The sequence below is a fragment of the Drosophila albomicans genome, chromosome 2R, assembly GCF_009650485.2.
Source record: "Drosophila albomicans strain 15112-1751.03 chromosome 2R, ASM965048v2, whole genome shotgun sequence".
Lineage (NCBI taxonomy): Eukaryota > Metazoa > Arthropoda > Insecta > Diptera > Drosophilidae > Drosophila > Drosophila albomicans.
The window spans coordinates 7,840,581-7,852,911 of NC_047631.2; the positions used below are offsets into that span (position 1 = coordinate 7,840,581).

General features: G+C 34.2%; 1 protein-coding gene across 1 annotated transcript; it reads right to left on the reverse strand.

The window, feature by feature from the left end:
• Positions 1 to 5,148: 5,148 nt before the first annotated feature.
• On the reverse strand, positions 5,149 to 11,560 carry LOC117575433 (odorant receptor coreceptor). Its single transcript, XM_034259637.2, has 7 exons — positions 11,310 to 11,560; positions 10,202 to 10,509; positions 9,630 to 10,144; positions 9,345 to 9,558; positions 5,840 to 6,044; positions 5,616 to 5,771; positions 5,149 to 5,519 (listed from the first exon to the last, which is right to left on the reverse strand). The coding sequence occupies exons 2-7, from the start codon at positions 10,507 to 10,509 to the stop codon at positions 5,469 to 5,471; spliced, it is 1,449 nt and encodes a 482-aa protein (XP_034115528.1). The 5' UTR covers positions 11,310 to 11,560; the 3' UTR covers positions 5,149 to 5,468.
• Between the last annotated feature and the right edge of the window lie 771 nt (positions 11,561 to 12,331).

Genomic DNA, 12,331 nt, shown 5'->3' on the forward strand with positions numbered 1-12,331 from the left:
ATTAGGGTCTTATATTCTGATATAAATTACTTGGGATATTTGTAATATATGGTTATATGATTTATTTAGTTTTGCTTCCGCAACCAAATTTAAAGATAAATATATATCTTTTCTAGTTGCATAGCTTTGTTAAAATGTTCTGCATATGATAACAAGCACCAGATTGATCTTGATCTATTTCAGACATATTTAATTTTAATTAAAAAAAAAAAACTCAAAAGATTCATTGTATGTCCAAAAGAATAATCTAGTCTGGAATCTTTTGTTAAAAGCTTACATTGCATGTCTGCCTAATACTAAAGACATGTGAAACGATAGGAATCTTTAGACAATATATTATTATTATTATTTTAATTAGTATATGATAACTGAGTGTTCTGTTTCCGTTTATTAATTCCAATGAGTGCACAGGGGTCTTTACAATTGTTTAATTGGTTTGAATTATTTAATCTTTGAAGCGAATGAAATGTGCAGTTAAAAGAAATTCCAAGAACTGTGTTGTAGTTATAGAAAGTTATTTAATAAAGTAATAAGAACCGAGATATATTTAATATATGTACAGTATAAGTGTTTAATTATTTTTGTTCTTTTATTAATATTCACACTTTCGAATTAAGAGCACAATAATGTTTTAATAGCCAAAAACGTGACAATCTGAGATATCTTTCGAGTTAACATAACCTTTACTCTCGCCAAAAAAATGATGTAATTCAATAAGCATCATTCGAGTGCCATAAAATGTGGCCAACAATAAAAGCCACACAATAATTAAATGCAATTTAATGTTCATGTAATGTGTTGGCAGATTGTTAAAATCTTCAAAAATACGACAAAATAAAAGAAATTGACACAGAAGCTGTAGTCAAAAGTGACAAATCGAGGCAAGAGGCAAAAAATTCGCATAAATAAGAAATTAAATACGCAAAAAATGCTGAAGTAGTCCCCATCCAGTTTTTTGGGGTCTCTTGGGCAGTAACTACAGTAACAACTACTGCCAGTTGGCAGCAACAATGATAAAGACACGAAAACTAATTAAACAGTAGACTAATAAATTAAGCAGCTGCTGCCCATTATTTGGTTGCTACTACTTGTTGTTGTTGTTGTTGCAAGTCAAGAAACTTTCATTGCCAGACGAAAGTCTATGCCATAAAGAAATTAACAGCAACTACTCGCATAGCGAGAGAGAAGAAAGGTGGTGGCCGAAGTAGAAGTAGAAGTGGAAGAAGAAGTTGAAGCATAAGTAAAGTAGAAGTATGCAGAAGAGGAAGGTAACTTGTTGTTGCTAACACACCAGAATAACTACATATTTCGTATTTCCTGGCGCACAGTTTTAGTGTCAAGCACATGAAAGCTGTAAGAAGATATAAAATTCCAGCCCCAACCCTACACACACATACAAATACACAGATACAGTTGTACAAGCGTGGCCGCATTTAGGCAAAGTGCAAGTTGGGTTTGAGTTCAACTCGGTTCAGTTCAGTTGCAGTCGGAGCTGGCTCCAAGTCGAAGTTGGAGCCGAAAAGTTGAGCAACTCGAGAAACCATAAACATAAAGCGCGCTTTCAAAATGTATCACTCTACCCATATGTCTGTCTGTATGTGTGTGTGTGTGCGTCGATGTGTGTATGTGTGATTTTTAAATTACATTTTTGCCACATTTCGCTTAAAACACTCAACACACTTTAATTGCTTACTTCAATTGTTGTTGCCGTAACTGACTTGGCTAACAGTTGCCTTTTGTTGGCTTTTTAATGCGACTGCCAAAAATTTCAAAAATAAAAAATGAAAAAATTATAACAACAACATATGAGGCAGAAGAAACAGAGTAACAAAAAATATGTAGACAACAACAAAATGGCAGACTAGAAATCGGCATTAATAATTTACATTCAATTAAGAGCGCTTTGCGCATCTGCCCAAAGAAATAAAATAACTAGCTAAGCGAGAGGAAAAAAAAGGAAATATGAGTGAAATAAAAATATTTGGCATGCAGCGAGGCGTGTCAAATATTTGCACGTGTGGGCGTTTGATGAAGTTGACTGACGTCTATATCGTGATGGTCACGAACAGCCAGAGATGCACTTCAAAAGAAAAAATGAAAAAGCACAAAAACAAACGAAATTTTAATATTTGATGCCACGCTTAAGTTGGAAAACAGAGGCAAATAACTCATCTCTGGGGCATAACTGGCAAAGTTATTAAGTCATTTTGCAGTAACTAATACCACTGAGGGATGCATACAGACACTTTACCCGATGATTCATAGCATAATGATGTTTTAACCGTCTGCAAATTCCACTGTGGAAAATGAATGCATTCAAGTTGAGCGTGAATCATCAATTACTGCCAGCCAAGCTTATGTACGATATATCTCTCTGTCTAAAGTATTTCCTTGAATCCACCAGTTTTTCACTCTTTGCTTTTTATCAAAATCATTTTGCAATGTATTTCAGAAATTGCATTGCATAAAAATTTCGGTAAACGTACCAAATAATATCTTGAATTGCATTGCTAACTTTTAATTACAATTGCAACGATATTTATTCCAAATATTTATTTACGCACCCAATGAAAACATAATAACAATAATTTTGCTTTTCTGCAAAGCATATGAACATTTGCAGTTATAATTATAATCATATAAGTACTATTCTAAAAACTACTTAGTTAAATGTTCACTAAGTCAGCAAGTCAGGCCACTTGGCTCATAAAAAAGTAGTTAAGATCTTTTACCTGTTCCGGATGACTTAGAAATCTACAAAAATGTGTAAATGTCCAAAGTTGGCTTTAATTTTGAGAAGAAGTGAAAAGAATAAATGGATTTTCTTTATATGGTTGACTATACGATTGCGTATGTTAAGTAATACTATAGCGAATTGAAATGCATAGACATGGTCATAAAAGCGAGTGAACTTATATTTCCAAGGAATTCGAAAACATGTAAGAGTGTGCTGGTTTAAAAATATTATATTTAGAGTATAAATACGAAAATATACCGAAGACTATAAATGTTATATCGATATAATAATCCATTCAAAATATACCACAGACCACAAAATATACCGATTGTCAACTAAAGAAACTTAGATCTGATAGCAAATAAGACTCATTTTTTACCATACAAAAGTATTTCCTAAATAACTACTACTCACTCTTTTTATCTGATCGTAGACAAATTCAGAAATTATAAAGACTGTAGTTACTATTGCATGTAATTGTAAGTTTAGCTTGAAAACATTGGCTATTTAGTTGGAATGTCATAGTATATTTATTTATTTAAAAAGAATAATACCGCACTGTTATGTTATTATTCAAAATGGGTAGCGAATGTAGCCTTCTTACCTTTTTGTTATATAACATATGATGTGTTGTTTGCCAATATAGTTTTTTTTTTTTTTGCAAAGAAAGCGACACTCATATGTATTTTTCATAATTAATTATAGCACAAAGAATTAAAGTTTCCTCTATTAAATAAATATATTTTTTTAATGAAAAGTAAAGCACAATACTAACATTTTACTGCTCGATTTGTATAGAATTGTATTTTCAGGTGAATGCAAAATAATAACATGAAATGTAATTTTAATGCACAGGGTTAGGGTTATTGTTGAGCTCGTCTCGGGGCTAACTTTGTGCCAACAATTTACGGTAGCATATTATTTTTAATGCTTCTTTTTAAAGTTCGTCCATTGCCCCATTTAGAAATACATTACACGATGACATGGACAGCAACTGCAACTGTTATAGAGTGCCATTTAAAAATATAACACTACTCTGAGCAGCACCAAAAAGCTTTATGACTCTTCACACTAAAATTGTAATATAAGATCCATTAAGGTGAGAACACAAGTAAAATTTTAAAATCTAAATATTTATGTCCATGTTATCCGCTACTCATAGGATAGAAGGGTATTACACTTTTGTGTCTGCAGGAAATGTATGTGACAGGCCCATAAAATATATATATACTTGATCAGGGTCAACAGCCGAGACGACATTGGCATTTCAGTCTGTACGTCCGTCTGTGTGAACACCTACATAGATCTCAAAGAATATTATAGATATATCTATCTGATATATCAGATAATTTTGACACGCCAACTTCCGTCCCGCAAATCGAAAAATATAGAAGTGCATGCGTAATTTAAGAGTCGTGATTTTTTGCGTATACAATAATAAATACTGTATTTATGATTTCAGAAAACTTGGATGTGATCAGATACAAATTGTAGAACTTATTTAAGAAATACTTTTGTATGGAAAAATCGCCCTATGCAATAGGGTCTTAGCTGCTTTGGCTGACAATCTGATATGTTTAGTACTCCATAGAATCAAATGAATGAAGTCCCATATCAATATATCAAATGTAATATTCGGCATATTTGGAATATTTGATGAATAATACCGCCTTGTTTGCTCTCTTTGAAATTGGGTAGCGGGTATTGCACAGTCGAGCATACTCGACTGTATCTCTTTTACTTAATTTTAATGGATGGAGTTTAGCAATCTTCATCGAACTTCAAATGTATTTAAAAAAAAAAAAAAAAATGTCGGTTTATTGTGGACCATGTTGCAATAACTCTTTAAACTTAAGGTGCTCTGACTATGGACCGTTATTTTTTTTGGATTCCAAAAAGCATATGCACTTATAACTTATTTATCTTTTTCTATACCCACAACTTATTCAAGAAAGGAAATCTTTTTTATGACATTTTAAACACAAAATTTTAAGTTCTGAAGAAATTTAAACTGTAAACTTTAAAAAATAGTAAAAACAAAAAATATTTAAAATGCAAATTTTATTCTAAAGAGAATGCAATTAAAATTACTCCGATATACTCCGATATACTTTATGTGCAATCATTTCCACAAACACATCAGGGACGTTCACATTTATAGTAGAGAACAATTAGTTTAAGGTTGGTGTTCCGCAAGTTGAACTGGCAGAGCTGACATGTTTATAGTTCCCTATAATTTAAATTAGGTTCTATAACGTTGTGGAGCTATTCTAAGAGGTAATATCTATCATTTTTATAAGGAACAACATTTTTTTTTTTTTCAACCAATTACTTGTCTATCCCCCCTTCCACATAGAAAGTCGAACAAAAGTATGCGGGATTTGTTCTACACATTTATTTATTGAGTGTCTTGAGATTATAATCAAAGCTTTAAATTCAAAGTGGATAAATCAATTGAGATAAAGATTTGTGATAAATGGATAATTGATCATTAATTAGTTTAGTTGCTGCTGAAATACGATAACATGTTTATTCTATTGATGCCCGACTAATTGGATTATTAAGATTATGTGTTCGTATCTTATTATTGTTGCTTGCTGATTTGGTTGTTGCTGTGATGCTAATATAAAGCACAAAGTTTGACACAATTTGTTGATAAGCACAACATAGAATTCATTTTATAAAAATTTAATTTTATTGCAGTTGTCCTCCACATTGTCATGCTGAGTTTTCACTTGAGCTGCACCAGCACCATGAAATAGGTGACAACAGCGCCGAGCACCTGGAAAGAAGAAAAAAAAGTTTCGAATTTGCAAATTTATAAGCCATCGATGGATGGACGTTGTAGAGAGGGAAGGAGGTTTGAATTGCAACTCACCGAAGCAAATAAATCCAGCGAGACAGTAAAGAATTTTGCACCCGATATACTCATGGCCTTTTGGCACTGCTGGCAAACGATTTGCACGAAAGTTTTGGCCTCCTCAGAGCCATCGTACCAATGGCATGAGTAGGCAGCCTCCATGACAGATGAGCTCTGGTAGTTGTATGTGTGTGGGTCAGGTTAGTTGTTGCAAGTTTTGCAATCGAGCAATTTGCACTTACCTCCTCAATCAGACGATTGCCGAAAATGCAAAAATGAAACACCTGGGCCAGCGCATAGCCGAGATATCCAATCACCGTGAAGGCATACACATTAACTCCATTGATTTTGGTTGCCTGATAGGCCAGCAGGGTCAGCATAATGGTCGAGATAAGCATGTGCAGTAGCAGAGCAGCTCCGTAAGTATCCCCAATGGCGGCGACCAACCTGTGTGTACACACACAAATACACATACACACCCACACATATAAAGATGAGTTCAGTTCACAAAGGTCAAAGTGAGAGGTCAGGTCAACAAGTGCTATGCTGTGCTGTGTGTGGTTTGTGTCGGCTTCAGTGTCGACTTGAAAATGTAAAAGGTTGATCAATAATAAATCAAACAAATAACTAAACCAATTGCAACCATACACAATTCCAAAGTCAGCACAAGGGAAAACCCAGGAAGGCAAACACAACGCCTCGGGAACAATCAATTGGTGAAATGAATAAATAAACACCGAGGTTTCTTTAAAGCGTTCACAGAAAATGGAATAATTAACAACTGTTTAATGAGGGTAATGAGAGTAAATACGAGTATTGAAAACATTATTTTTAGAGAATATAACTAAATAATTAAATAGATAAATAGCTGTGACCAAATCTTGATTTATATACTATAAAACTGTATCAGGTTAGGTTTGAATCCAATATAATGAAACTATTCGAAATTATACTAAAAAAATAGGTACTTAAAATTTATATACAATACAAACAAGTAAGAAAGTTACAGTCGAGTGTGCTCGACTGTGAGATACCCGCTACCCACTTTTAATAAAGGCAAAATATTGCGGTATAATTTTCAAAATATACCGAAAATACTAAAAAATACTAAAAATATACCAAATGATATGTTTGGTATATCGATATAGTACACCATTCAAAATATACCATAGACGGCACAATGCACTATGGGGCATTTTCCATTTTAGCTGGCATTTAGGGGTTTTTGAAAAGTGTTCCAATTAGAAAAATGTTAATGTCAATGCATTAACAGAACATCAAACTTATGGCTCGTACCAAAAATATGTATATCTAACAGCTCTTTTGAGCATAACAGCTGTAAAGTCAGCTGTTGCATCCGAAAGCACGCGCGCTAAGTTTGCATATTTTTTTGAGTGAACTTTGTTATTCATTTATTTATGTTGAAAGCTATTAACAAAAAAAAAAGAAGTGATGGATAATAATTTGCATGTTTGTACTATATGTTAAATGTAAATAATTAATCAAATTGTGTGTGTTTATACTAATATTTTGCAAATTTTTAAAAGCCTTTTAAGCTGGATTTTGAAGAACAATTTTCAACTTTGGAAAGGATTTTGAAAATGAAGTTAGCAAAAGTTAGCAAAAACTTCAAGTGTATGTTTAAGTGTTGTCAATTCTTAATCCATCAATAGTTGTCTTATTCTGCACAATTCCGCACAATTGGCACAATTTGCTTTTTTCTCAGGGAACCTCACGTTTTCCAACACCGATTTGTGCTCTGCAGAGCTCTGTAGGAAATAGAGTGAAGGGCCGTCTGAAGCAATGTTTTGTGAATAACTTCCTTGTTTTTGATCCGATCGGCACAAAATTTGCAGTGCACATCCGGGATAGGATTTACATTATGTCTACCAAGAATGGGGTCTTTTGCTCTAAAACTGCTCAAAATATTTAGTTTTTTCAAAATTTTGTGGGCGGAAGGGGCGGGGAAAAATTTTAAGGGGCGTGTCGAATTCTGAAGGGTAAGTACATAGTGGTGTTAAAATTTTATAATACTAACTCCATAGGTGTCCGTAATATTCAATTTTTTTCGATTTTTGTGGGCGGTAGAGGTGTTGCCACGCCTACTTTTCTATGATACATTCCTTGGGAATAAAGTAACATAATAACGAAAACTGCAGTAAAAAATCTCTTATGGTTTACTCGTAATATTAAATGCCAGCTAAAATGGAAAATGCCCCATAGTGCAATGTACCAGATTGTCGGCCAAAGCAACTCAGAGCCCTAGTAAGCAGGCGTTTTTGCCCATACAAAAGTATTTATTTAATAACTTCCACAATTTTTATCTGATCGCAACCAAATTTCAGGAATCATAACTACTATAGTAATTGTTATATATACCAAAATTCGTAACTCTAGCTTTAAAATTAGGCTTGTTATTCGATTTTTATGATTTACGGGGGCGGAAGTGGGCGTGGCAAAAATTTGAAACAAACTTGATCTGCGTGCAAACATAACAAATGCTGTCGAAAAAAAATTATAGCTCTATCTCTTATAGTCTCTGAGATTCAGTGTTTCATACGGACGGACGGACAGACACACAGACAGACAGACACACAGACGGACAGACGGACAGACGGACATGGCTATATCATCTCGGCTGTTGACGCTGATCAAGAATATATATACTTTATAGGGTCGGAGATGCCTCCTTCTACCTGTTACATACATTTCCTGCCGGCACAAAGTTATAATACCCTTTTACCCTATGGGTAGCGGGTATAAAAAGTTTTGTGGGTAAAAAATATCGAAATATTCAAAATTTATATAAAATATATAAATATTAATATTTGAATTATGAATATAACATACATTTTTGAAAACTATATGTTATAAATTATAAAAAAAGACAAGCAATGTAGAATACTATACAAGGTAAATAAAGGTTATGCTGAAGTATCACAAAATTTTTTATTTCTCAAGCGAGTAAAAGTATTAAGATCGATGGCGACTTTTCTAAATAAAATAATTAACACATATAATACTAAAAAAAATACAATTTAAGTTAGTTATTCTTTGAAAATTATAAGCTCCTCCTTTTCGAAATTATTATTATGGGCTATGTAGGAATTTCTATATTAATATTGTAGACGTTTAATTAAAAATATTATGCTATGAAAGAATTGGAATTTTTAATTTGATAAAAATACTAATAATTTATTTTGAAATTTCAAAAAAACATTGATAATTGTGTGTAATACTATATTTTAACTGTAAAAAGTGAATTAGAAATAATGTGTTCCGTGTAAAAAGGGAATTAAAAATAGTGTGTGAAGTGTTTCATACAAAAATGTAATTATGTAAGAGAACGAAATTAATTAAACAAGCAAACAATAACTGTATGTTGCCAGCACATTTATTGTAACTCATATAACAAAAGAATCTACATAGAATTTGCAAAGTTTTTTGTGCTTTATTTTTACGAAATTGGCTTTCGATGCCAGCAGATTAGATGAAAATTGTATTGCGATGGGATTTGTTCTGTCCAGGCCTTGCAAATTTATTGCAATAGTTTTTGCATTTGCCTGAAGTCAAGTCCATATTTCATGGTTCAATTGTATTGATTAGAAACATCCACAGGACTTGGCACACTACAAATCCCAAAGCTCAGACTCAAGTGCTGTTGTCTGTATGTATGTCGATGTCGATGTCGATGTTGATGTCGATGCTGTAGTTGAAGCTGGCTTTAAATCTGAGCATTAGACTTACCGGACGACATGCTTGTGGCGCTCCACCCAATACTTGATGGCGCTGCGAACCATCATTTCCTGTTTTTTGGTGAGTCCGTTGGGATTAGCGGCGGGACCGCCGTTCGTGCCCCCGTTGAAGGACTGCAGCGTGGATGGCGCTCGAAACTGTGCGCCCCAATCGGCTTTGGTGCTGTATATCCCTGTCATGTCCATGTCGGCGGTGGGATCCTTTTCTGCAATTAAATTTAAGCTCGACATGCAATTAGTTGACTTACATCCAACCGGAAACCGAGCTTCTACGCACCCTCGTTGTGTATCAGCTCCGACTTGGAGTTGGCCGACAGCGAGCGGAAAAGTGCCGCTGAATTTGGTCTGTAGGTATCCAGAGATGCTGAGAGTTCCATTAGCGGTTTCATGATGCCTTTCAAATGCTGCAATTGTTCGCAGGCAAATATCAACCAGGAGCAGAACATCACATCGCACAGATTCGAGTGGACCATCGAGAAGAGCACGTAGTAGACCTGAAGCACAAAGCTGATCATGTAGAACATGCCATGGCCGGCATTCCATGGGTAAAACATCTTGATCGGTAGGCGTGGTATGTCAACCTTGATGGTCTCATTTGTGTTGTGGTCGATGGCAAACTTCACGCTCTCACCAAAGAACGTAATCGTTGTCCAGGCGGTGGCCGAGGCGAAGGTTGTCAACATGACCAGAAAGAAGAGTTTGCGCATCTTGGCCAGAGCTATGCCATGGTAACGGGCATCCGATTCGGCGAACAATGGATGCGAGTTTGCCTGATTCCAGATATTCAATGTCCTTCGAACAAAGAAATGCGCAATTAATGACAGCTTGTAATGCAATCCTATTTCTTACCTGTAAAAGTTCTTCTGATTGATGGCGAGGTAAACGAACTTCACAATGCAGTGAGTAAAAAACAATGTGGTAATTGTGTTGCCAGACAATTCATTGACCTCCTCCGCATTCATCGCCAAATTGACCAGAATCATTGAAATGTGCAGGACTATCACAAACATGTGCACCGATGAGTAAACTCTCTTCATGAAGAGACTGCCACCGGTGAAGCTGTGCATGAATAATCCCGAGTACCTCATCGCCCGTATGTTGGGCATCAGATCGGCCACCAGGCCCGTGTATTTGCCCGGTTGCATTGAAGATGTCATCTGTCCATTAAACAAAATCCGTAATAAAATTAATTGCTTTCCCTTTTTCTCTTTTTCTCTTTTCGCTTTTCTTGTTCGTAATTAGCTATGATTGGGAATGCCTTTAATACTGGTGACAAAACAACAACGAGTATATTTTATTCATAGAAGATGAGAACATGTCTGATATATGTTTCTAATTTGTTGTCCTGACTCACAAGCTTCATTTAAATTAAATTCTAACTCTTGATAATTAAAACTGTCTTAAATCAGCTAATCTATTTAGATTAGTATCTGACAGATATTTGTTAAAAATTATATTAAATAAATTTTGTATTTAACATATGAAAATCATACTATTTTTTAATTAAATTGTGGATATATGTGATATTATACAAATAATACTCATTAATTGATAATGATGTTTGCTCGAGTTTTTTATAAAATTTGTGTAACAATTGAAATTCAATTTGGCAAAATCTTATCTATTTAAGAGCTAAAATAATAAGTATTGTTTAAATTACATTGCAAATATTTCTGCTAAATATATATGTTAAAATATCATAAATTAAATATTCTTCTACTCTTAGGAACAACTGCAATTTAATTTTATTTATATCTCAACTATTTCACTTTTATTATAAATAAGCGAAATAAATGCAATTTGAATGTTTACTCTGTTCAAATTACAACAAATTTGTAGAAATTCACTAATTATAAATATTGTTGCCAAACATTTAAATTTACAAGTTTACAACTCTTGTAATGATGTTAAATTATTATATTGCCGCATTCAGCGGAAATATCACTTTGACTTTTACCTTGTCGACTGTTTTCAAAAGCACTCAAATGTAATGATTGATTCAAAAGTTTTCCACTTTATTTCGAATTTATCCTCAAATTGCGCACAGCTCACTGCACGGTTACGACGAATTAACAATCATTTTAGAACATTTAGAACTTTGTAAGTTTACGACTTTATAATTTCTGTCTCTGACAACTAATAAGTTGAAGTGGTGCAAAGTTTTTTATTTAATAATCGCCGCGAAGAGAAACGAGTTAACTTGCCGCCTTCGAGTCACCGACATTAATGAAAATAGAAATCTTGGAACATTGAAACTACTGCTGAAATATCTATTTATCGGTTGTACATAGTTTCGTATGTAAAAATCTGAGTTCACTTTGAACCTAGACCTACAAGGCACTCGGAACGGAATTTGAAAATTCACACGCAACGCCCACGGCGTTGTCAAGGGCCAAGTACATAAGACAAGGACACGAAAACTCGTCTCTCTTCGGGGCAATCCCTGAGACTTTGACCGACCGTGCATGTTAATGAAAATCTATGGCCTACACTTGAAGCAAGAGCTAAGCTATATATAGTTCAGAAGTCGCTTAAAAATTCAGTTTCTCATTCATATAATTTTAATGTTGAGGCACACGGCTGCAGAATTCCCACAATTAAATCGAACACCACCAAGTGGTATTTGTCATCAGCCACCCTTTTCTTTACTTTCATCGCTGTGCGTGTACGTGGCGTATACATAATATGCAATTGTAAATGAATGCCAATACCGGTTTTAGTTGACTTTGTTCCTTCATCTGTTTGCAGTTTATGTTTATGCAAATCGAAAATGCAGCGATTATTATTGCTAAATGCCTGCGAGTGTGTGTTGGAATTAGAGAGCAAACAAAGTATAAATTGTTGACCTCAAAATGATTTAATTAGAAATGGAATTTGGAGTGGATTTACACAGAAAGAGCTCATTAATTTACATAGTTGTTGCTCCCAAAATCGATCTAGTCCACAATACTGAATATACAACATTTTGTACACACAATC